Raw genomic sequence first — 23,118 nt, 5'->3', positions numbered from 1 at the left:
GTCAAAGCAGGAAGATTGATTTTCATTTTCAAGATTAATAAGATTTTAAAAACAGAAGAAAGGAGAAAGATAAGTGGCAGGACTGAGACCTTCCCTTCCATGAACATTCCCTGCCAGAGACTGTGTCAAGCACCATGAACACAGGGATGAACCGGGATGAATAGGAACTGATCACATGACTAGGACAGCAAGCCCTTCCTGGCACAGAGGATGGCACAGGTCAAGTGTGGAGGTCGTAAATGGTGTGAGTGTCACTGGGCTGGGAACAGTAGGGTTTGAATGGAGATGGAGAGGCGTAGGAGGGCCTGATTTCTGAGAACCTCAAAGTTTGGATTTTGCAATCACAGATTAACAGGACAATATGGAAATGCTTTAAGGGGAGCACTGACATGAGCAGATGGGGCTGGGGTGGAAGAATCATGGCACTGTGATGTGGGGAGTGGCTTGGAGCTCCTTGCATTGGTCTAGACACTGGTGAAAGGTGAAATGGATAGGAGTGTGGGGAGGGAGGAGGAGATGAAGCTCCAGGAGGTAAACAGGCCTTTGTGCTTAACCCAGGTGTAAGCCATAATGAGAGGTGAAATTTGGGGGTGATTCCCAGGTGCCTGGCTTGGATTTGGTGAGTACCTCCAACAAAGATGAGGACAGAGATGGATGACAAGCCCCCAGTGGAAACACTGAGAGTATTAGGCAGAAGAAAGCCCAGTAGCACGGCTGGTGCTCTTGGAGGTGCCTCAGAGCGGAGGAGAGAGAATGTTAGAATGGATGGGTGGCTGACCTTTTCAGATGTCCCCAGCAGACTGGCCAGAGTACAGACTGAGGACAAAGATTCAGCCATATGAGGCCAGTGGAGGTGTCCAGGGAGGAGAGTGGCAGGGAGTGGTTTCTAAGTAAGTGAAGGCAGGAACACAGGGTTTTTATGGGAAATAACATTTCTAGGAAGGAAGTGGGATACACTAAATGATCTTTCGATTTTGTGAGGAGGTGGGTCAGTTAAGAAGAGAGCTACAGTTGGTGGTCAAGAGCAGGGCCTGAGAGGGCCAAGGCAGGCAAGAGAGGTTCACATTTTCTGTCCAGAAAGAAGAACCATGGGAAACTTGATGTTCACCCTACACTCCAGGGGCATTCCCCATTCTGACAGCACTGTCTGCTATGAATGACAGGATACCCAGTCCCACTTCACTGAAAGGTTGGAGGGACTGTTAATGGGTGTATCTCTGTAATATAAAAACCCACAACTGGGCTGGCTCCAGGGCAGCTCGTGGATTCAGAGCCATGAGGCTCAGGCCTTCTGTTGTCCCCTCTCTGCTCTCTGCAGTGTTAGATCTCAGATTCCATGTGGAAAATCTCACCCCTACCCCAACAGCTGCAGCCTCCACTGGGAACCCCCATAGGAACTCTCTCAGGAGTAGAACGTGAGGACAGGGGGGAATGCCCATTCCTAAACCATTGAGATGGAACCCCAGGAATGCTGATTGACTTTAATCTTGGACTCCACCCTGGAACTGAGTTGAAGTCAGACCACTCTTTAGGGATGAGGAAGAATTCTCCCAGAAAGCAAGATGTGCTGTGAATAAAAGGATAGCTTGGAAGCTGGGTAAGCAACCTGTAAGTGCCTACTGCACTCTGGTACTTGGCAGACATCATGCTGGCTAAATAAATGCTGTCTCCACAAGAGATCTGAAGCCCTCTTCTGGCCTCAGTAGGCATTGCATAACACAGATACACTTACATATATACAGGAGATTATGGGATCAACAGTGATACTCAGAACAAGGTCAAGGAGAAGCATCTGTTGATTCAGAACTGCCCTAGCATGGGCGCCAGCCTCCATCGCTTGCATGTGACAGAGACCCAAGGCGAGCCAGCAAGTGGGCAGGCTTCATGAAGAAAGGCAGGCTCTGAGTGTGCGGGGAAGCTGGAGGTGGTCCCAGCAGCACAGCATCTTAGGGGAGGTTTGGGGAACATGCTTGACTTTGCTGCTTAGTCCTGAAATGGAAGCAGAGGGTAAAAAAAAAAAGGAAGCTGAAGTCACTGTGTTAGTTTTTCATCGTTTTGACAAATACCAAGGAAATCAAACTTGAAGGGGAAAGGTTTGTTTTTGCTCACAGTTTCAGGGTGAAGTCCTTCCTTGGTCACTTGGTTCCATTGTTCCTGGGTCTAGGAAGCAGACCTATGTTGGGGAGCGTGTGACAGAGCAGAGTTACTGACTTCTTGGTGACCTGGGGACAAGATACATCTTTTAAGAGGCCCATCCTAGAAGATCCTGCCTGAGGAGAAACTATGGAGATATGGTGGAAAGATCCCTGCTACACCTCCCTTACAGCAGGCACCTGAGGCTCTTTCAGAGAAGTCCCCCACCTCCACCTGATGTGAGTCTTATGGTGAAGGGTCTTGAGAAAGTGTTAGCTCCATCCTCACCCCATGAACATTTGCTGTGATGCCTATGGTAACTGGCAGGTATGCTGCACTGGGCAGTTTGGATAAAATGGGACGGAAACTGCAGGCTGGCCTCACCAAAGTGACTCTGGACTTCCATCTTGCCCCTCCCTGCCCTCTTCCCTCCCCTTGCAGCCAGAGTGGTTTTCACATGTAGGTCTCATCATGTCACACCTGCTGAAAACCCAGAATGCCTAGAATATAGTTTAAGTGGCCATCAGAGGTCTCTCTATAAGGCCTTCGTTTCCCTGGCAGTGACTTCTGTCTTGTCCATGTGCCCTCCCATTCCTGCCTGTGGGCTTCCTTTAGTGCCTTGGCACCACAGGGCCTTGGCACAAGCATTTTCCCTAACTGGGATGCTTTTCTGACCTATCCTTATAAGACTGACTCCTTGCCACACTCACTTTCTCCCAAAGTCCTTCCTTAACCACGCATACTATCCCATCATCCTCATTAATAGATGATGGGACAGTGTGCTATTAATATTAGTAGACAGTATTTTTAGATCACTTTTAAGTTCATGGCAGTACTGAGCAGGTGCAGGGAATTCCCATACACTACCTGTCCCCCTCATATGTAGAGCATCCCCATCAACACTGTCCTTTGCTGGCTCTCACTGTGACCCTGCAGCACCATTGCCACCAGAGCACCCATACAGCAGGGCTTATACTTGCTCATACTTGTTCCTTGGATCTGAACAATTTTGTAATGAGATAAGTCCACAGTTATGGTATAACACAGTCCTCTTCATCCTTCCCCTACTTCTCAGTGCCCTCTGACCTTCACACCGTCTCCGTATTTTGCTTTTTTCAGAATGCCATGCAGTTGGAATCATTCACTTTGTAAAATCCATTTGAAGAGCTTTACTGTCTTATCATGGCTTGGTGGCTCATTTCTGTACAACATTGAACAATGTTCTCTCGTCCACATGTACCACAGTGAACTGACCCACTCACCTACAGAAGATCTCACTCTGTACCTGGGTGACCAAGCTGCTGTAGCTTGTGTAGATCAATGTGTTTTCTTCCTCCAACTTATGCTCCTGAGGTTTTGGTCATTTCCTATTTATTTTCTCTTGTGTGTTTGGTAATGTGGGGTCCATGAGAACAGATAAACCTTGCCCCCTCACATACACATAAATGAGTTCAGTGCCTGCACCAAGTGGACCAGTGGACCAGTGCTCACTGCTGTTCAAAGGCTGTGGTGGCTGCCCTTCAGCTGAACCGTGTCTCCAGACTGCCTGTCTCTCTCTGTCACTTCAGACATGTTGTGACCACCATCACAGCCTGCCTGAGATGGGGATGTGGGGAGTTCCTGAAGGTGACTGCTTGGAAGAGGGAACTGTGCACACCACATTCATCTGCCAAGGACAGCTTGTGGAATCAACACCAGGGGCCTGCAATCTTGGGGAAAAGCAACCAGGACCCAGAAAAAAAGGGGGTTGGGTAGAAAAGCAGGCTGTGACAATGAATGGATAATTTATGTAACTACTCAATACCCATGAGGGTAGCCAACAGGTGGCTGGAATGTGCCCTTCGACTCTAGGAGCTGAGGTTCCACTCCATGGCAACAGCAGGCATGCACTGAGCTTTTGCTGTGTGCACCATGCATTCTGTGTGCTTCCTGGAGTAAAGGCTGGGATTGTCTCTATGTTTCAGAGAAGAACAAAATTCTGACGGCATAGTGCTTGTCTGGGGCCCCCACTTTGTAAATGGGGTAACAATAAAGCAGGCATTAGGGACACATGGCCAGTGCCCTCAAACTGGACTAAGAGGCCACCATGCCAGCATCTTGTCTAGTGTCCTATCATAACCAAACTCACATCCCCATCTGAGACATTTTGAATCTGAGTCTCTCAAGAGGCTCACATATGTTCAGGCAAGTCGCTCAAGGGCATGAGTAGACTGTCTCTATACAAAGTAATAAAGGCTCTATGACATGCGTGTTCACAAAGGAACATAAAAATCTACAACCTGATCTGGCGCCTGCCCAGAAGTTTAAGTCTAGAGCTTTGCGTGTTTGTTGTCCAGCCATTCTGCTCAGCCTTGCTTAGTTGTGGTAAGTGGTGTGTGGCAACTGTGACTGTTGGATAGCTCCTCCCTGAAATTCAGGGAAGCCCCTCCTCTCTGTCATTTCCTCTACGTGGTCCTGGTTTTACCTCTGTGGAGCCAAACAAAAACATTCGAAGACTGTAATAGCCAGTCTTCAGCCTCCACCTGTCTGTCTCTGTCCTCCACTTTCCCTATGGGGTGTGAGCCTTTCCTCATCCCCTCAAGGAGCTCTTGCCAGAGCCCACATGCCCACCATCTCCATCCCATGCCTCAACTCCTTGTAATGGTTAGTTTTAATTGTCAACTTGACATAATCTAGGATCACTGTGGAAGAGAATCTCAATGAGGGATTGTCTAGATTAGTTTGGCCTGTGGGGGATTATCTTGCTTACTTTAATTGAGGTAGGAAGACCCATAGGCTGTGTTCGGCACCATTCCCTGGGCAGGGGATCCTGGACTGTGTAAGAGTAAAGAAGCCAACTGAGCATAAGCAGGCATGCATTCATTCTCTCTCTGCTCTTGACTGGATGTGACCAGCTCCTTCAAGTTCCTACTGTCTTGGCTTCCCTGAAGTGATGGATCATAACTGTCTTAGTTTGTTCTTCATTGCTGTGACAAAATACTCTGACCACTACCAATTTGGGGAGGAAAGGGTTTATTTAGCTTACATATCCCAGGTCACAGTTCATCCGGGAGCCCAAGGTAGGAACTCAGGGCAGGAACCTGGAGGCAGGAGCTGGAGCACAGGCCATGGAGGAACGCTGCTTACTGGTTTGCTCCCCTGGCCCCTGCTCAGCCTGCTTTCTTATGCAACACAGGCCCATCTGCCCAGGGGTGGCACCACCCACAGTGGGCTGGGCCCTCCCACATCCTCATCAAGAAGATCCCCCCCAGACATGGCCACAGGCCAGTCCAATAGAGGAAATTCCCCAATTGAGGCTCCCTCAACCCAGGTGTGTCAAGTTGACACTAAAGCTATCCAGCACAATAACCTAGAATTGTGGCTAGGATAAACCCAATCTCCCCAAGTTGCTTTTGTCAGGGTATTTTATCACAGCAACAGGTAGCAAAACTAATACACCCTTTACGTTATTGGAAAGACCTGGAAAGGAACCTAGGCGATGCTGTGCCTGGGCCATGGCATGTTGGCTATACCACTGCTGTTGATTTGGAGATGTGGATGTGACTGTGGTAGGCCAAGAACCCTGCCCCTTATTCCATGGTTGTCATGGGGAACTTCAGGCTTTGCTGATGTTAGGACCTTAGAGGCCTCTCTGCACTCACTGTGCACCAGAACCCCAGGCTGCCTCCTCCCTTAACTCAGATGGAAATTACCTTGCAGTATGTAGGGATGGTTGAGAGCACACACCTGCCTGCCTTCCATGCTGAGGGCCACTGTGTACACACATCCAGTCACTCACCTTCCCCTGCCCTTTTTCATGTCTGTGAGCATGTTGCAGAGACCAACATTATACTTTTCTTTTGTTGAAATGAAAGTCACATAAAATAGGCCTTTTTAAAAAAAAAAAAAAAAGATAGGGTCTCACTATGTAACCCTAGCTAGCCTGGAAGTTTTAAAGTATACAATTTAGTAACTTCTAAGATGTTCATAATGTGTATTGTAGCTGTTGCCTCTGTCTAGGTCGAAACCCTCTCCATCTTCCCAAAGAAGCCTACACCACTAAGCAGTCATTTTCTGTAGCCTTCCCCAGCCTCTGGTTGCTACCAATGGTGTTCTGTCTCTGTATATTTACCTATTCTGGAAATTTATATGAAACTTGCACATGGGATCATTTGTATGATGGTATGGTTTCTTCACTGAGCATGGGGATTTTCTCACAGTGCAGTATGTGTCAGTGTTTCATTCCTTTCTATGGTTGAATAATATTCCATGGCATGTATAAACCAAAATGTTTTTCTCTATCCATCTGTTGATGGATGTAGGGCCATTTCCACTGTTTGACTCCTGTAAAGGATGCTTCTGTAAAGAGTCTGCACATGTGCTTGTTTGAGAACCTGTCTCAAATCTTTCTGGCAGATACCTGATATAAAATTGAAAGGTCAGGGGCTGGAGAGATGACTCAGTGGTTAAGAACTCTAATTGTTCTTGCAGAAAACCCGATTTCAAATCCCTGCACCCACATGGCAGCCAACAACTGTCCATAACTCCATTTCCAGAGGATCCGACAGCCACTTCTGTCCTCCATGGGCATTGCACGACATGGGTGCATTTAACTACATGCAGGCAATATACACATACACATAAAATAATAAGTAAAATTTAAAAAAATAAAATAAAAACTGGGCTGGAGAGATGGCTCAGCGGTTAAGAGCACTGACTGCTCTTGCAGAGGACCCGGGTTTGATTCCCAGCACCCACATGGCAGCTATGAACCGTCCTTAACTCCAGTTCCAGGGGAATCCGAAGCCCTCTTCTGACCTCCACAGCATTGCACAACACAGTGCACTCACATACATGCAGGCAATACACTCATACACATAAAATAAAAATAATAAATACAATATAAAAAATAAAATAAAATTGAAAGGTCATAAGAAATTTTATGCTTAACTTTTGGGAGAACTTTTGGGAGAAACATACATTTCTCTTTAAAACAACAATTCACTTTAGAACTTCCTGCATATTAAGGAATATGGCCTGAAAAGTCCTAGTTTGGAGTCAGGATACCTGGATTCTTTTCCTAACTTTGCCCTAACCAGGTAGGTGACCCTAAGCAAGTCACTTGCCCTCTCTGGGCTCTTGATTCTTCTTACTGACGCATAAGAGATCATGTAAAACTGACTAGCCTTTGAGCCTTCTTCTTTTAAGATTTGGTTAGAAAAATTTGGGTTCCTGAAAACAAAGAGGGAGAGACTTTTCTATTGTGTTGTTAAATTACAAATTTCAGACACCCCTAACAACTGGACTTTTTCCTGTCAACATGTTTCTAGCTAATAAAGAATAGCTTCCAGTTTCCAGGTCCATCAAGGTTCCCAGAACGAAACAGCCCTCCCTTTCCCATCATTTCTACCACTTGGCTGGTCCTGAGTCAAACAGACTGGGGCCCTCTTGCCCTCTCCCTGAAGGGAGGTGGTATCCTCCCTAGTGCAAGCTCCCTCTATGCTTGGCTCCAGCTGGAGAGTCAGAGGTTGGTCTCTGGAGATACATAAGTCAAGGAGAAGCATTGGTGAGCTGCCCTGCCTGGGGGACACGGCCATCTTGGAGAGTCAGGCCCCATGATGCCTTCTAGCCAAAGGATTCCTTCCTGGGAGACTTTCTGTTCTCTCATCTTCTTCCAGCTGGTTGGTTTCTGGGCAGCGTCTGACCTGTAGGGAATTTTCCCACCTTGGTCACCCTTCCAGCCGATGCTTTCTTATGCTGCCTGGTGGTTTTCTAGAGAAATGGATTTTGCAACAATTTTAAAAACACCACCATCTAATTAGCTTCTTATTTCACCCTTTCATTTGTTCATTTTCTTACCCATTCTTACTTCCATCCATCACACATTTTTGAGGGATACTGTGTCTTTGATATGGTAATAAATTCTAAAGACAGGACAATAAACAAACTTTCCCTTATGGAGCTTTCAGGTGACTTTCAGGAATGAATATAAAGCAAGAGGAGCTACTGTGGGAGGCATAGTGGGTGTACAGGAGCACAGGCTAGACATACAGGTCACACTTAACAAACCCTAGTGAGAGGCCAGCTCATAGAGTGTCCAGCACACGGGTTAATCTGCCCCAGGTCATCAGTCAAGACAGAGCACAATGCACTAAGGACCTGTGAGGAGCAGCATGCCAGGGGAGGATGAGAGATCAGACAGGCACATGGTGCAGGGCCTAGAGCCAGTCAAGGAGGTCAGCTTGAACTTGGAGTTAGCAGTGGGTTTGAGAGTTAGCCAGAAGAGTGGTGTATTTATATTTGTATTTTAGAGATAATAGTTCTGGTTGTGGATTGGAGGCAGGGGCAGAAGCAGAGAAGTACTTTGGAAGCTGTTGGAGTAACTCTGGCCTAGAACTTTGGTGCTCAAAACCAAGGTGTTGGCCATGGGGAGGCAGGTAGATGGAGCCCAGATATATACATGAAGTTGGGGGGCTGGTGTCCCGCACAGCTGCTGATTGTGAGTCAGAATCCTTCATCCTGACACAGGGAGGCAGTGACTGGTGACCTGCTTCCTGCTGCAAGTTTCCAAATGACAACGAAGGCCTTTTCTCTATCCCTGGCCTTCACACCCTCAGGGTGGATGGGCGGGTATGTGCCATTGACTGTGGTCTTCAAATTTTTGCCAAATAAAGCAGGAGTAGGAGAAAAATGTGTCCAGCTGATAGGCAGCTGTTCATTGAGGAAAGCTTGAGGGATTCTGGAGAGGATGCCGGCCGCCCTCCCCTTTGACCTGGCCCTGTGATATTGGCAGCTGGAGCATTATTGAGACTGTTTCAGAGCTTCAGGAGGTCTCATAGCACTGAACTTGAGTCATTCCTTCCTCTGGAACAGTCCTCCCCCTCACCCTGGGATCAGAGGACAGCACTAAAGTCTTGTCCCTGTGCCCCTCCCCAAACATACTCTGTCCCAGGCACACTCAGCACATGGTCCAAGGAAGCTGTAGGGTCGGCATATCTCTTTTGGGCCAGAGATATTTTTGATTGGTAGCAAGGCTGGTCAGGCTCTACTGGCATCTGGTGGTAGAGACCAAGGATACTGTTAATATCCTACAATATACAGGACAGTTCCCTGTATCAAGAATTGTTTAGTTCTAAATGATACCAAGGTTAGAAACCTTGTTTTAGGGAACCCCCAACTCTATGACCAGGAGGGTTCCTTGAGTCTTTTGAGACTATGAGAATTACTAGAGCAAAGCACAAGTTCATGAGAAACTTACTTACTTTTCTTTTTCTAGCTGAACTCTGACCGGGAGGCCCACCTAGAGCGGCACAAGGCAGTGAGAGCCCGTGGGCTGGGGAGCAGGGAACAGGGCCTGGTGCTGAGGATGACCAGGAAGCAGGCACCACCCTGGGTCCACACAGCCCTCATCTTCTTCCTCCTCAGCCTTGGTGGGGCCATCGAGATTCCAATGGATCGTGAGTTCTCTCCTGCTCTTTGTGTTTTCTTCCTGTTCTTAGGCAGAGGAGTGAGTGTGGGAGAGAGAGGTCAAAGAGATTAGGGAGAGTGTAGCGGTGGATTCTGGGCTTCAGAGCTTGCTATTTCTCCAAAGACTTGATACAGACTCCAATTGGGAAACAGGAAGCTAAAATGAAGGCCTGTTCTCTCAGGGATATAGCTAAGCTGGTGTCTGTGCTGCCCAGAGTTTACTTAGTGGAACCACAAATTATAGAGAATTTGGAATTCCTAGAGCCACCTGGAGTTCTTCCCTCCCCTCATAAACCCCCCATCCCCAAGCCATGACCATGGCCATGACTTGCCCTTTGTAAAAGCAGCTTCCAAGCATGGTAAGTTGCCCTTACTTGCCTCTCTGATATATCCAAAGCTGATAGCCCAGTCTTGACTGGAGTAATAAGAAAGATGGTAGCTAGCCTGGGAGAGGAATAATAATTTTGTTTAAAGATGCCCAGCTAAACGAGACAGTAAGCCATATTATGTAACCATGGGAGAACCAAGTACAGGTTGCTTCTTTCCTAACATTCCACAGTACTATGGAAAGTAAAACCCATGCTCTGCTTCTGGTAGTGGGCCCTGTCTGAATCTGATGTTCTGAGCTAATGTCTCTATCTGCCCTCTCTGTTGCTATCTTCACTGACGTCTGCTGATCGGTAGCCCAGCTCCTTTACCCTGTTTGTAGGCTTATTCCCGTTGGCCATAGTTTTGGCACTTCTGCCAAAAGTCTTAACATCCCAGTACTAAGATGTAGGCACAGCCCCTTTGCCCCCTGTTCCCTGCCTCACAGATTCATAGAGTCCATATGATGCCAGCACATACTTGGACCCTCTCCAGTAAACAGATGACGGGAGGAAGTGGGAAGACAAAGACAGCCTTCAAGAAGGCCCCATGGAGCTTCAAAGCCAGATCTCCAGTCACCCCAGTCACCAATGACAGCTGTCCAAGAGGAGTGGGCACCTCTGGATAACAGAGGACAGTAATAACTATAAATTGACCCCAGAAGTGAGCTGGCAAGGCCCCTGCTACTCTCAAGCTGCCTGAGTGTGTACATGCATATATGTACACATGTAGGGAGGAAGAGAGGAGGGATATGAGAGAAGCGTTCCCATGGTGACCGTCTGTGGTTGGCTCAAGGAGAGTTCTCATTAACAGCCAGGCAGACAATCTAATAAGCAGCATGATAAGGGCATGTCCCTGGAGAGGAGGGTGCGGAGGAAATCGGGTTATCAAGAACATGCTGAAGGCTCATTTCCCTTCTGCCACTTCTCCCTCACCTGCCATGTGATATCCAGGGCTGGTTGGGGAGGGGCTCCTGCAGAGTGAACCCAGAAATAGATGCTTTTGGCTTCTGTGCTGACAATCTGGATTTCTAAGCCTTACTGGAGATGGAGACACAACAGGAAACCCATGTGCTGTCTGGGAAGGAGGGACAAGAGCTCTGACCTCTCTACCATTGACTGCCCATCCCAGTGTCCTGGAGGAAACTGGGAGAACCCTTCCTTCCATGTTGGATTCACAGACCTGACCCTTGCTTGCTCAGGGTCACAACACTCACAGTGATGGAGTCGGAACAGAGCCTGAGTCTTTTGACTCTGCATTAGCACTTGATGATTACTCTGCTTCCTTAGACCTCTTGAACCTCATGGAATTACAGCTGTCCTGGGAAAGGCAGAGAACTCAGAGCAGTGTGGGCCTCACCATGCATAAATTTTGTGGTGAATCCAGATGTGGGTGTCATCTTTAGCAGACAAGTTAGGAAGCAGGGAAGAGGCAGAGCCAGGATCTGACAGTAGCATCTCTCTGAGGGAGAGGGGATCCCTCTGCCATACAGCTCTGGTTGGCCTGGGCTGTGTCAGGGCAGGCGACCCATAAACCACTGCACCTCCCTAGTTGCATCTCAATGAGTCTACAGAGACTGGATTCAGGACAACGCAAGACAAGGGTCTCCTTGCACAGATTTCTCCCCCGGCTTAGCACCACATTCCTTCCCACATTTGCTGAGCCTAACTTCTGTCTGGGCTTTGGAAAGATCAAGTGTTTCTAACTTACCCCATTTGCTGGTAAAGGGGTGCTAGGTGTCTCGGGCCAGAGACTGTCCTGCCCTGTGTCCTACTCATTTGCCCCTTCAGGGTATTCTCTGTGCCTCTAGGTCAGGGACACCACCTCCATTTGGGTTTGGAACAGCAGCTTTCTGGAACAGCACACTGGGTGGCTACACAATCCCTCATTGACGTGCCCAGCCCCCAGCTCCAACTGCCTTGCCAGTGAAGTCACACGCCACCTCCCTCCTATTATTCCTGAGGAGAACAGTGTGACCTTTGAAAAAAGCAAAGGGTCGCCTCATCAACCAAAGTGGCTTTGCCAAAAACTGAGTCTGCTGGAAGCTTGTCTCTCTGGCCTCCTCCCACATTGAAGGGACTCAACATTTCCTCCTAGGAGCCCATAGAGGAAGACAACAGAATACAGAGATACTCTTCCTCAGCCTCATTCAAACAGTGCTATAGGATGGCCTCGGTAACTCGCGGTAGCACTTCCACTCCACAAGGACAGAGCCCAGGAAGAAAAGAGGGGCACGAAGGCAGAGCCTTGCAGCCTGGGCAGGCCGTCTGCTCACCCCTGTGGGCAGGATTGGGAGGGCTTTTTCTCCTTGGAAACCAAAAGAACAAATTCATTCTTCACCTGACATTGTCAGACAGCAGGTTTCCTAAAGGAAAGAAGAACATGCGGAATTCAGTCATCCTTGTCCACAGACAGGCTCTCTCTCTCCCTATGGCAACTTGTCTTTGAGTTGATTCTGTCCCTGTAATAAATCCCTTAGGAGCACAGTGGTGGCTGAAAATGTCATTGTCCCTTTCAGCAAGTAGATCCTCAAGAGGTACTTGGTCAGACAGGCAATGTGGACCAGGGACAACAACTAGACAGCTCTAACTGGCCTGAGAGTCTTTACTCACTGAGGTCTCCCCACTTTTCCCCACCCCAAAACATTAAGAACAACAACATACTAACCTTTGCCAAGGATGGATTTGTAGAATGCTCTGGAGTAAGCATCTGGAGAGGAGTTCCCTAGAATGCTCTTCAGCTAACTTCCACATGACCTTAGCCATGACTGCCCCTCCTTGAATTCGAGATCTGGATGTGAAGAAGGTCCTGGGGGGAGGGGGCGGGGCAGAGCCCTCAGCTGTACATGAGAACCCAAGATATCACTATGTCCCCCCAAAAAGAAACCAGAACCTAGCTGGTGATCAAAAGCAAGACACTCAGGTGTCTGCCCTACCTGTCTGTCCCTAACTACCTGCTGTGCCAACCCCACTGACTCAGTCTTTCCAGAATTACCTGTCTTGGTCCTCTGGCAGGAAAGTCCTATACAAGTGAAAGAACACTTGGTGGGGAACAGCACAGAGCAGACTTGCTTTTCCTCCTGAACTTTTCATTCCTGTTTCCTGCACAGGCAGACCTAGTCAGGTGGAAGATAAATTGTCCCTTTATTATTTAACAGGTGGCCATTTGGAGCCTCGTCAAAGGTTCCCTTTCAGCGTGCACAGTGGCCTCCTCATCCCTGCCATGCTCCATCCCCACTTCTTCCCTCTGCTTCTGTGACTCTCTATGTAACCCTTGGACCTAGCTGAGCACTGGCTCCTGCAGGTTGCCTTTTCAGAGCCCCATCCCCCGTGCCTGTCTCATTTCACTTTGGCAGGATGGCATCAAAATCACCATGGCTCTGTCCTGGTGCCCACAACCTCCTGCTCCCCACAGCTGCACTCACTCTGAAAAAGGTAGTCCAGAGTGCCCCTCCAGTAGCTGATATCTGTGCCAGGGTGGCATGAGGATGTCAGGTACTTCTGATGGCATCATGAGGAAAGATACTGAAAAGTTCTACAGATATATGTCTTTTCTCCACATATTTGAACCCAGGCTTGTTATCCACAAAGATCAAGGCATCTAAATCCCAAAGTTTGATTCATCGACCTCAGCATCACTTAGGTACTTGTTGAAAATGCAGATTTAAGGTGGATGCAGTCAGTGGTACAACACTTCCTTGTCCTTTGCAAGGCCTTGGGTTCTGTCTCCAGCATTGGAAAGAAGAAAACAAAGTAGGACCCAGGCCCTACACCAGACTAGCTGAGCCAGAATCTACATTTATTTTAACCAGTCCCATGATTCATCTGATTGTTTTGAGAGAGGCAGACCTTAAACACACTTACACAGGAGTACACCTGTGCATGAGCCTGTGCATTCAGATGCGACTGGCAAGGATGTGGGTCACCACCTCTTTTCTCCCTTCATGGAAAACACAGGAAGGAGTGGTGGGTTCGGCCGTGTGCCTGGACTCTTCACATAGCAGCGGGATATCTTTAGAAATTTGTTTCTACCATGGAAAGACAACAGTAATTCATCTCCCAGTTTTCCAAAGGATGGGAAAGGATGAGGCAGTGAGGAAAGAACATGCTTTTGTGTCAGAGAAAAGCAATGTAGTGGGGAAATGAGGCCTAGGGCCTAGCTGGGCCCTCAGGGCTTCCATCCCTTGGGCCTCTACCCCGTAGAAGTGGTTCAAGTACGCTCCTTCTCCAGCACTGCACCTGACCTCATCTCCCCTTTGTACTGTGGACCAAGGTACCCACTTCCCTCAATGGTATCAGATGCCAAGAGGCGTCTGAATGCTTCCCTTTCAAGCAGCATTGTTATTCCCTAGTAGCATCTTCCTTTGGTCACAAGCTGGTCCTGTTCTCCTGTGTGGTTTTGGTTTCCTCAGCAATACCTTTTCCATGAAGCATTTGCTGGGTCTATTTTCCAACCCTGCCTGACTCTTCCATCAACTCCACAGCTAAGAGAGAGCCCCATTCCCAGTGCTGTCCCCATGTCACTTCACCCCAACCCTGCATACTAGGGTAAGAGAACACCTAACCATTAGTTGATCAGTCCTGTGCAATAACATGTTTCTTTTCTCCCTCCCCACCAATGCTAACCCACTGGAACTAACAGCAAGCATTCAGAATGAGCGTAAGTGTCTCATGTGCCTCTCTGCCCTTGAACTTCTGGGAGGTTGGAGGGAGGAAGGAGGGACTGGGAGAAGGCTAGGCCCGAGATCAGTGGCCCCTCTGCTATCAGCTGGGGCTGCTCAACCCTTAGGCCCTGTAGTGAAGCCCCCACACCAATGGAAGACAAGAGCTTCCCCAGTAGCAGGTAGTCAGAAGGACCACTTGGATAGAAGCTATAGTGCTTCATAGTTTCTGGAATTCCTCCAACTGGTGGCTGGTGCTGGACCACTGGGCAGAACATGGGCTTGCTGGTGCTCATGGAAATCCCTGGGCAGCTCTAAGAGACTGAAGCCTCTTTTAGCTCTTGCCTCAGCAGTCTGGCCATCTGTTGAGCCTCAGGGCTCAGAAACATAACAGCCCTAAGTTCTACAATCACAGCTGCTTTTGTTCCTGTATTCACCCAACACACATTTAGCAAGAACTGTTGTGTCCTGTGCTGTGTGCTAGGCCTTGGGATATAAGCCTGAGTGAAACAAAGCCTGGCTCTCAGTTTCTCATAGGGACACTGGATCTTCTTAAAAAGAGTTCTTATGCTCAACCTTTGACACCTCCCCCTGTCCTGCAACCAACCCCATTTAGGAAGTTATGTCTCTAGAACAGGGTATTGCTTGCCCACATGTCTGGATAGTTCCTAAAGCTCTTGATTTTAGCCATTCTGTAAGACAAGACCAGGGCAGGTCCCTGCAGTTCTGACCCCTGCCCCATGTGCCCTGTTGCAGTGACCCAGCCCCCAACTATCACCAAGCAGTCAGTGAAGGACCACATCGTGGACCCCCGTGATAACATCCTGATCGAGTGTGAAGCCAAAGGGAACCCTGCCCCCAGGTGAGTGGAGTGAAAGGGACCTGAAAAGCCACTGTTGAAACCACCCACTTGCCTCAGCCTGGTGATACTTAAGGCAAATACCACAGCTGAGAAGTCCAGTTCAAGGCTAGAGGGAGGCCTCAGTGGTGAAGAGCACATACTGCTCTAGCAGAGGATCAGAGTTCAATTCCTAGCACGCACATCAGGTGACTCCCGACACCTCTGACCTCCTTGGGCCTTTACAGTCTTGTACACACACACACACACACACACACACAAGGACCAGCTAAGGAACTGGTGACTGTGCCTGTAGGATTAGTTGTTCCCCTTTTGCTCCTATGTGGGAACAAGAACTCTGAGTAGCCACTGCTCCTGCCTCTTGTCAAGCTTGTACCATGTCAACATAAGTGAGGACATGACACCTGGCTGTAGCAGGCATGTGTATCCTCCCAGGACAAGCAGAGCGACTTACTTTTACTTACTATTTATTTATTTATTTATTTATTTATTTATTTATTTATTTATTTATTTTGTATGGGGGATGGAGCCTAGAACCTGTACTTGGCAAGCAAGTGCCTTACTGCTGAGCCCCACTTCAGGCCCAGGGGGACTTAATAGGCTGTTTATCAGCACTGTTCTACTGGCCTTCTGGTTCATTCAGAGCTGCCCTTCACAGTTCCAATGCATGGCTGCTGCTTTATGGACTTCATGATCTGTACTTGTGAAGTAAGGAACAGACAGCTCGGTGGCTTTGGAGCAGATTATATCATTCAAGTGTGGATGATCAGACCTGGTCCCCCAATGTATGTGGGTGGGTAAAATATGGAGTTTGCATTCCTAAGAGGAGACTGGGTATGTCATGAGATAAAGAAAATAGCTGAGTCTAGATTTTCAGAAATCATTGTCTACCCCGCAGTTATATACTTTCAGAACAAAATCCCTGGAGAAGTTGGGTATCTACCACTCAGAGCTAAGAATGCTAGGCTTGGCTGGAAACAACACTCATTGCAGACTCAGTCCTGCTAGACATGATAGGCATTCTCCTGAGCTTACCAGGTGGCTCTGCCTAGTACTGGACTCATTGGCATGGGGGTGTGATGATGGAGCAGAGAGTAGAAGTCTGCCACTGAGTGGGGACCAGGATCCAAGGTTCACCTGGGGCCCATCCCGGCTTCTGCTTCTGGTTAGCCTGGCCCCTGTTATCCACAGTTTCCACTGGACTCGCAACAGCAGATTTTTCAACATTGCCAAGGACCCACGAGTGTCCATGAGGAGAAGGTCTGGAACCCTGGTGATTGACTTCCGCAGCGGTGGGCGACCTGAGGAATATGAGGGGGAGTATCAGTGCTTCGCCCGCAACAAATTTGGCACTGCATTGAGCAATCGGATCCGCCTACAGGTGTCCAGTGAGTGCTCACCCGAGGCAAAGCTGGTGCCAGCTCCCTGGAGGGTAGAGGGCATGCAGGAGGCTCTGCCCTCCGTGGGTCTCACCTACCCGAGAAAGATCCCTGGAAAAGAAGCTTCCAGGCTAGTCTGGTACAACCTTACCAGCCACCCTGGGTGCTGGAAGAGGGGAGAGAAGAGGACAGCTAAAGATGGGCATACACTGTGACAAAAGACTTCTGTTCAAGGCCCACCCAGCTTACCTACCCTCTTGAGTCCTCTTTCATTCTCCAGTTTTCCCTTCTCTCAAGTCTCCCAAGACCAGCCATTAGCCTCATTTCACCTTCCTCTGTCTCTTTCTCTTCAGAATCTCCCCTGTGGCCCAAGGAAAACCTGGACCCTGTTGTAGTTCAAGAAGGTGCCCCCTTGACATTGCAATGCAACCCTCCACCTGGCCTCCCATCCCCAGTCATCTTCTGGATGAGTAGCTGTAAGTATAGGTCTGACCTCACAGAGAGACCAGTTCCAGGGGTGCAGTGGACAGTTTGAATGGGAGGTGTGATGGTTAATATTGATTGTGAACTTGACAGGCTCTAGAATCACCTTGGAGACAAATCTCTGGGATGTCTTTAAGGGATTTTCTAGATCAAGTTAATTGAGGTGAGAAGACCCACTTTAAATGTGGGTGGTGCCATTCCATGGGCAGGGGTCCTGAACCGAATAAAAAGGAGAAGGTGAGCTGAGCACCAGCATGCGTCTGCTTCCTGACTAAGGTTGCAGTGTGACCAGCAGCTTTATGTCTCTGCCACTGTGCCTTCCCCACCATGATGAACTTCCCTGGAGCTGCAAGCCAAAATAAACCAGGTTGCCTTGGTTAGAAGAAATGTCCCAGAAATGAAGAAACTAACATAAGAGGGCTCACCCCAAGCTGGGAGACCTGACTCGTAAGAACAGATGCAAAGTGGCCACATGGCTCAAAACAGCTCTGGTGAGAAGCTGCCAACTCTGTGTGGTCATGAGCAAGTGCCTTCGTGCCTCTGAGCCTCCATTTCCTCATCTGGAAAAAATAGAGCTGCCATTGTATTTAGGGGGCGGTTGTAAGGGTAAATGAGTATGTAGAGCCAAAGTATTCTCTCTGGAAGTTCTTACTGGTGAAGGTAAAGATCAAGAGAAAAAGGAGGAAAAAGCACAATTGAAGGGAGGTGACACGTCACCTCTTGTTTGGTCTTTGGTCTCCCTGTTTTTACTCCACTTCAAAAGAGGAACAGAGGTTGGATTAGAGAATGAAGCTTTGAAAAAGTAGCTCAGAGGAAATAGCATTTGGATCAGAGACCAGGTAACAGTATTCAGAGATTGTTTGGCCTCTGTTGTGGACTGATGCTCACTTAGCCTCTATAAAGATTCCAGTTTTTTCCATGTTTTCAATTAAAATAATGGGAGAACATTATGAATGTGACAAATGTTCTCTCTCTCTCTCTCTCTCTCTCTCTCTCTCTCTCTCTTTCCATCTCCCTGACTTTCCTTTCCCTCTCCCTTCCTGCCCACCTGTCTGCCTCTGCTGCCCTTCTTTCTACCCTTCTATTTCCTGTCCATCCATCCATCCTGTATATCCAGCTACCTTCCTCTCTACCATCCATCATCCTCTACCCTGATTCTTCAACCAGCTTCCAATGAGGGTGTGCAGGAAAGGCAGTACTGTGAGTTGCTTTGCAAGGCGAGGATAGCTCTACCTCTTATTGTCCTCTCTGTTATCACATTTGTGGGGAGGGATGCCTAACTACAGACTCCTCTCTCACCCATCATGTCACATCCATCACTGAGCGCCACCCCTCAAACAGATCTCATGGTCCTCCTCTTCTTTCTGTTCTCACTGATGCCTCCCTAGCCCTGGCTCCTGTCAGCTGTCCCTTGGTTTACACACTTAGCCATAACAGGCCTCCCTAGACTTCCAAGCAACTATAAATCAGGTAGCTTCATTCATGTGCTTTTATTGCCTCCTCCCTCATATCAGGACAAGTCCAGACCTAGGACAGTCCCCTTCCTGACCTGGTCCTTCTGCCTTTCCAGCCCCTCCCCTGCCCCTTCCTTCCTGAACCCGTCAGCTCCTGACTAGGCCACGTCTTTTCAGCCTTTGGCACATACTCTTCAGCTTTCTAAAAACCTTGCAGCTCTTCTCTCTTTTCTGTCTGGACTAACATGCAGCCTTCAGGGTCCTGCTCAGGACACCCTAGAGGCTAAGGTCCCTTCTGCAGTCTGCGTCCCTCCTCCCTGGTACGCTTGCTCCTCTGCTTCATATTGCAATTATTTATTTACCCGCTTTCTCTCCTGCTAGACTGGGATTTTGTCTTTCACCAGTACCTAGAACATGTGGCCTGACAGTAATGAGCCCTCAAAAGATCTTAGAGGAGTGATTTGAAGAGCTGAGAAGCCCATTGTGGAACAGTTGGCATCAGGTGTGGGAATAAGAAGTAGATTGCTATGGTAATCAGCGTGGCGTGTAAGCTAACAGACCTGACAGCCTGGAAACCCAGTCCTGTACATTTACAGTTCTTGAAAAAGCGATGATATCTATATCCCCTGGCCACTCCTGTAATGTCATGCACTCTGGATTCTATATTTTACTATCTCTAACCTTGGAAGACCTCTTAAAATTGACAGTGTGCATCTTCGGTTGGCATCTGAAAACTACGACTGAGAACTGCTTTTTTCCTAAGGGGTCAAAAAATAAATAAATAAAAATGTATCTTAAAATTGATGATGGCTAAATTTTAATTAAGTTCAACAAAGTATGCTCTGGCCTCAGGTGAGTGCTGGGGCATAAAGATGAAGGAGTCTTGGTTGCTCTTTCACTCATATATACACTTTAATCCTGACTTGAGACACATACAAAGGCTTGTGTTCTCTCCCTCTGACCTTGAGGTCAGTCAGTTTGTGGCAGGAGCAGGAATTAGAACAGCTTGGTCACAGAACATAGGCACAAGGAACAGGTTTGTCTGGATCTAATTGCATTCAACCCTCCGCTTCTCTGTAAGGAGGGACTATACCCTGCTGCAGAGTTGAGAGGAGTGGGCTGAGCTCCTGGCTCCCATCTGGCCTTCTGAAATGTCCCAATGTCAGACCCATGGCAATGATTATCACCAGTATCTATCTGCTAACCTCCTATCCTTCTGCTTCCCTGCAGCCATGGAGCCCATCAGCCAGGACAAGCGTGTCTCCCAGGGCCATAACGGGGACCTGTACTTCTCTAACGTCATGCTGCAAGACATGCAGACTGACTACAGCTGCAATGCCCGCTTCCACTTCACCCACACCATCCAGCAGAAGAACCCCTTCACCCTCAAGGTCCTCACCAGTAAGTGCAGGCCCAGCCTGGGACTGGGGACCATAGGAAGTAACCCCTTGAGTCCACACAGCCCACACATCTGTGGCTGGCCAGAAGTCCATTTGGCTCATTATACCATATGCAGCATCTCTAGATGCAGAAGCATGTGTCAAACTTGGTCCTACTCTGTCATTTTTCCTACTTAGGAAGGAATCAGAATTATACACCAAGACTTAGCCCTGTCCTACCTCAACAGCCTCAGCCTCTCCAAGCCCTCAGCCCTCATTTAGATGCTCCTAAAGTTTGAGACTGACCACTTTAAGCGATCATTGGACATCCCTCTCATTCATTCAGCTTATTTTATTTCTAGTTATTTGTTGCCTTTATTTCTAGAAGAAAGCCAGAGTATAAAATATTAGGATCCACCAGAACAAATTGGTTCTGTAATGTGTACTTGCTGAGCCACATGGAGGTGTTGTGTCTGTAGCTGCAGATTTGTGTTTCACTTTATGTGTTTTGGTTTTAGTCCCTGATTCTCTTTGACTAACACAAATTAGCATTTCCTGATCCATTACAGTGTCAATGGCCCTCTACAGAGTCATAAAAGAAACTCTTAGACATACAGAGACAAGCCAGGAGCTTTGACTATGCAGTCCTCAGCTTGCTCAGGACATTGACAGTTGCCTGGGTTGGTTTACACTGCGGAGGTATAACAAGGCTAGAAGAGGACCTTCCCTGATCTTCCTGGTCATGCTGTGAATGTCATTGTCAGTGGTGTGGATGGTGAGGATTCTGGAATACCAGACCAAGAACACCAAAGATCAAGCTAGACTGAGCCCTGGCCTCCCAAGGCTTACCTCAAGGGGGTTGATGATATCCAGGTTGGGGGAGGGTTCCATAGGAAGAAGGCTGGGTGGGCGCACCTCTCTAGCACCAGCAGAGGCCTCATCACTCCCTGCGGGTGGCAGACTTTACCGAGTTGACAGTCCCATCCTGTTCTGCTGTGGTGAAGCACCCAGAAGGAGCGGCTCCTGTTGGCTTCCCCTGGGTTTCCTCCTCCTTTTTTCTTTCATTTCCTTCCTTTTTCTTTTTCATTTCCTTCCTCTGTTCTTCCTCCCTTTCCTTTGCTTTCTTTTCCTCTTACTAGTCTTTCCCTTTGAACTCCATCCTCCCTCCTCTGATGACCTGCTTTCTGGTCTGTGATGTCCCCACCTGCTGTTGCCATTGGAGGACAGTTTCGCAGGATTGCTCAAAACCAGCAATGAGCCCTGCAGGGTGACCAGCTTCACTCTGCTGACCCTGCCCCAGGGGACCCCGGGAAAGAAAGTTGGTTTGTCTACTGCATCTTCTCGGTGTGCTTCAAAGTAACTGCCTGCCAGCTGGCTGAGTAAAGGAGGACAGTGTGGTCTGTCCAGGATCTCTCAGTGGCCTCAGTCACCAGGACAGGGCTGGTGATGAGAAGGAGCCAGGAGGAGGAGCAGTGCTGTCAAGAGAAGAATGTCCCTGCACAACCTTCGTGTCCACCTAGAGAGGGTGATGCTGAAAGTCAGGCTGCTGCTCCAGGGCCTGAGCCAGATGCCATGCTGTCCTGGGCAGCGACTCAGAGCAGTGAGGGAGTACAGGTTTAAATGACCATACTTTTCTCTAAGAGGATGTAAGGGATGCTTTTTTGTGCTTCGTTTCTGAGTTGCCTGTCCCACTGGAAACTCCCCTCCAAATGTCAAGAACCCCTCTTGGTAACCAGAACTGAACCATGTGGCTTCCTGGAGTCTTCCCAGGATTGGCTAGAAGCAAATTCTGGGCCTCTGAGTCAGCCTAGAATTGGGTACAATTGGGTACAAAATAGCACAGTCAGGCTCTCTTGACTTTCCTGTCTGGAAAGGGCAGGCTTTCTCTTCCTCCTTCAGAACAAGGTCCAATGGGAGGCCAAGATGTCTGCCTGTAGTTTGCCTTTGGGGAAGAAATCAGTCTCATCCTACTGTTTTTTTTATTAATTACATCAAAGGAAGGGGGGAAATTCTGTGTGTGTGTGTGTGTGTGTGTGTGTGTGTGTGTGTGTGTGTGTGTGTGACAAAATACTGGGCAATCTAAAAATCATTTAAAAGATAGTGGACTCAGGCTGACAAAAATATATCTGTGTATTTGCTCAAACTGTGGCAGGTGCTGGGTCCCTTCTGCTACAATAAAAGGTACCATAGTTAGAAGGAAAGGAGTACTCGGTAGACCATGAAGTGCACGCTACACTTCCTTCTAGTGTCCAAATGGCATCCTCAAGTATAGTGAGAGTCTCCCTGAGTCCCTCCCACAAACTCCCAAAGCCACAGTGAGGCTGATTTTGCATGTGGGTCATCCCCCTGGATGACAAAGTCTTCGTTCCACCTGGTAGCATGAGAGCGTGAAAGAAGGCCCCCCTTTCATCTTGCATGCCACCATGCTCCCCCAGGGGAATAGAACTTCCTCTCCCAAGCACATCCACAGCTCCACCCACCTGGTGCCATCTGCCCCTTCATCCGACTGTGGGTCAGTTCCCACCTTCCACCCCAGATATGTACAAACTGACTTCCAAAGCAGGCTATGTCTTTTACAACTAGCCCCAGGCTGAAAAGGAGTTCTGATAATGGAAATCTTCCTGCCACTGAGTGTAAAGCAGATTGGGGGTACAATTCAATGCCATGCCCAGAAAAGAACTTGCATACCCTCTTATAATTAGTTGTAACAGGATATGATCTGTCTTCAAATATGCAAATGTTTTGGCACAGCACCTGGCCTCCCCCTAGGCAGTTGGACTGTGTCTTGGCTTCCCGGAGCTGTCTGCTTGGCTTCCAGTCAGCTGCACGCCCCCACCCCTGTGGGTACTGTCAGAACTTGAACCCTAAAAGGGGGTGGATAAAGAGTAAAAAGCTACTTAAGGACAACAACGTGTTTATGTGTCCTGTTCCAAAATGTCTTCACTGAAAATTAAATGCT

The 23,118-nt window shown here is 48.3% G+C and overlaps 1 protein-coding gene across 15 annotated transcripts in view; it reads left to right on the top strand.

Annotated features, from left to right (window-relative positions):
• Nucleotides 1–23,118, top strand: part of Nfasc (neurofascin) — a 186,745-nt gene that overhangs the window by 96,573 nt on the left and 67,054 nt on the right. For 9 of the 15 annotated variants that reach the window (XM_029558750.1, XM_008823334.3, XM_008823342.3 and 6 more), the window contains 6 exons: nt 9,389–9,569; nt 14,587–14,604; nt 15,362–15,467; nt 16,656–16,852; nt 17,197–17,319; nt 20,011–20,181. In XM_029558750.1, the coding sequence (XP_029414610.1) occupies nt 9,479–9,569; nt 14,587–14,604; nt 15,362–15,467; nt 16,656–16,852; nt 17,197–17,319; nt 20,011–20,181 (706 nt within the window). In that variant the 5' untranslated portion in view covers nt 9,389–9,478. The remainder of the gene's footprint in view (nt 1–9,388; nt 9,570–14,586; nt 14,605–15,361; nt 15,468–16,655; nt 16,853–17,196; nt 17,320–20,010; nt 20,182–23,118) is intronic. The other 6 variants (XM_008823343.2, XM_008823336.2, XM_029558751.1 and 3 more) reach the window with 1 other exon arrangement.

The sequence above is a fragment of the Nannospalax galili genome, unplaced genomic scaffold (genome assembly GCF_000622305.1).
Source record: "Nannospalax galili isolate Female #2095 unplaced genomic scaffold, S.galili_v1.0 scaffold309, whole genome shotgun sequence".
Lineage (NCBI taxonomy): Eukaryota > Metazoa > Chordata > Mammalia > Rodentia > Spalacidae > Nannospalax > Nannospalax galili.
Note: the sequence above shows the minus strand (reverse complement) of the source record. Positions and strands in the feature narration are given on the sequence as shown.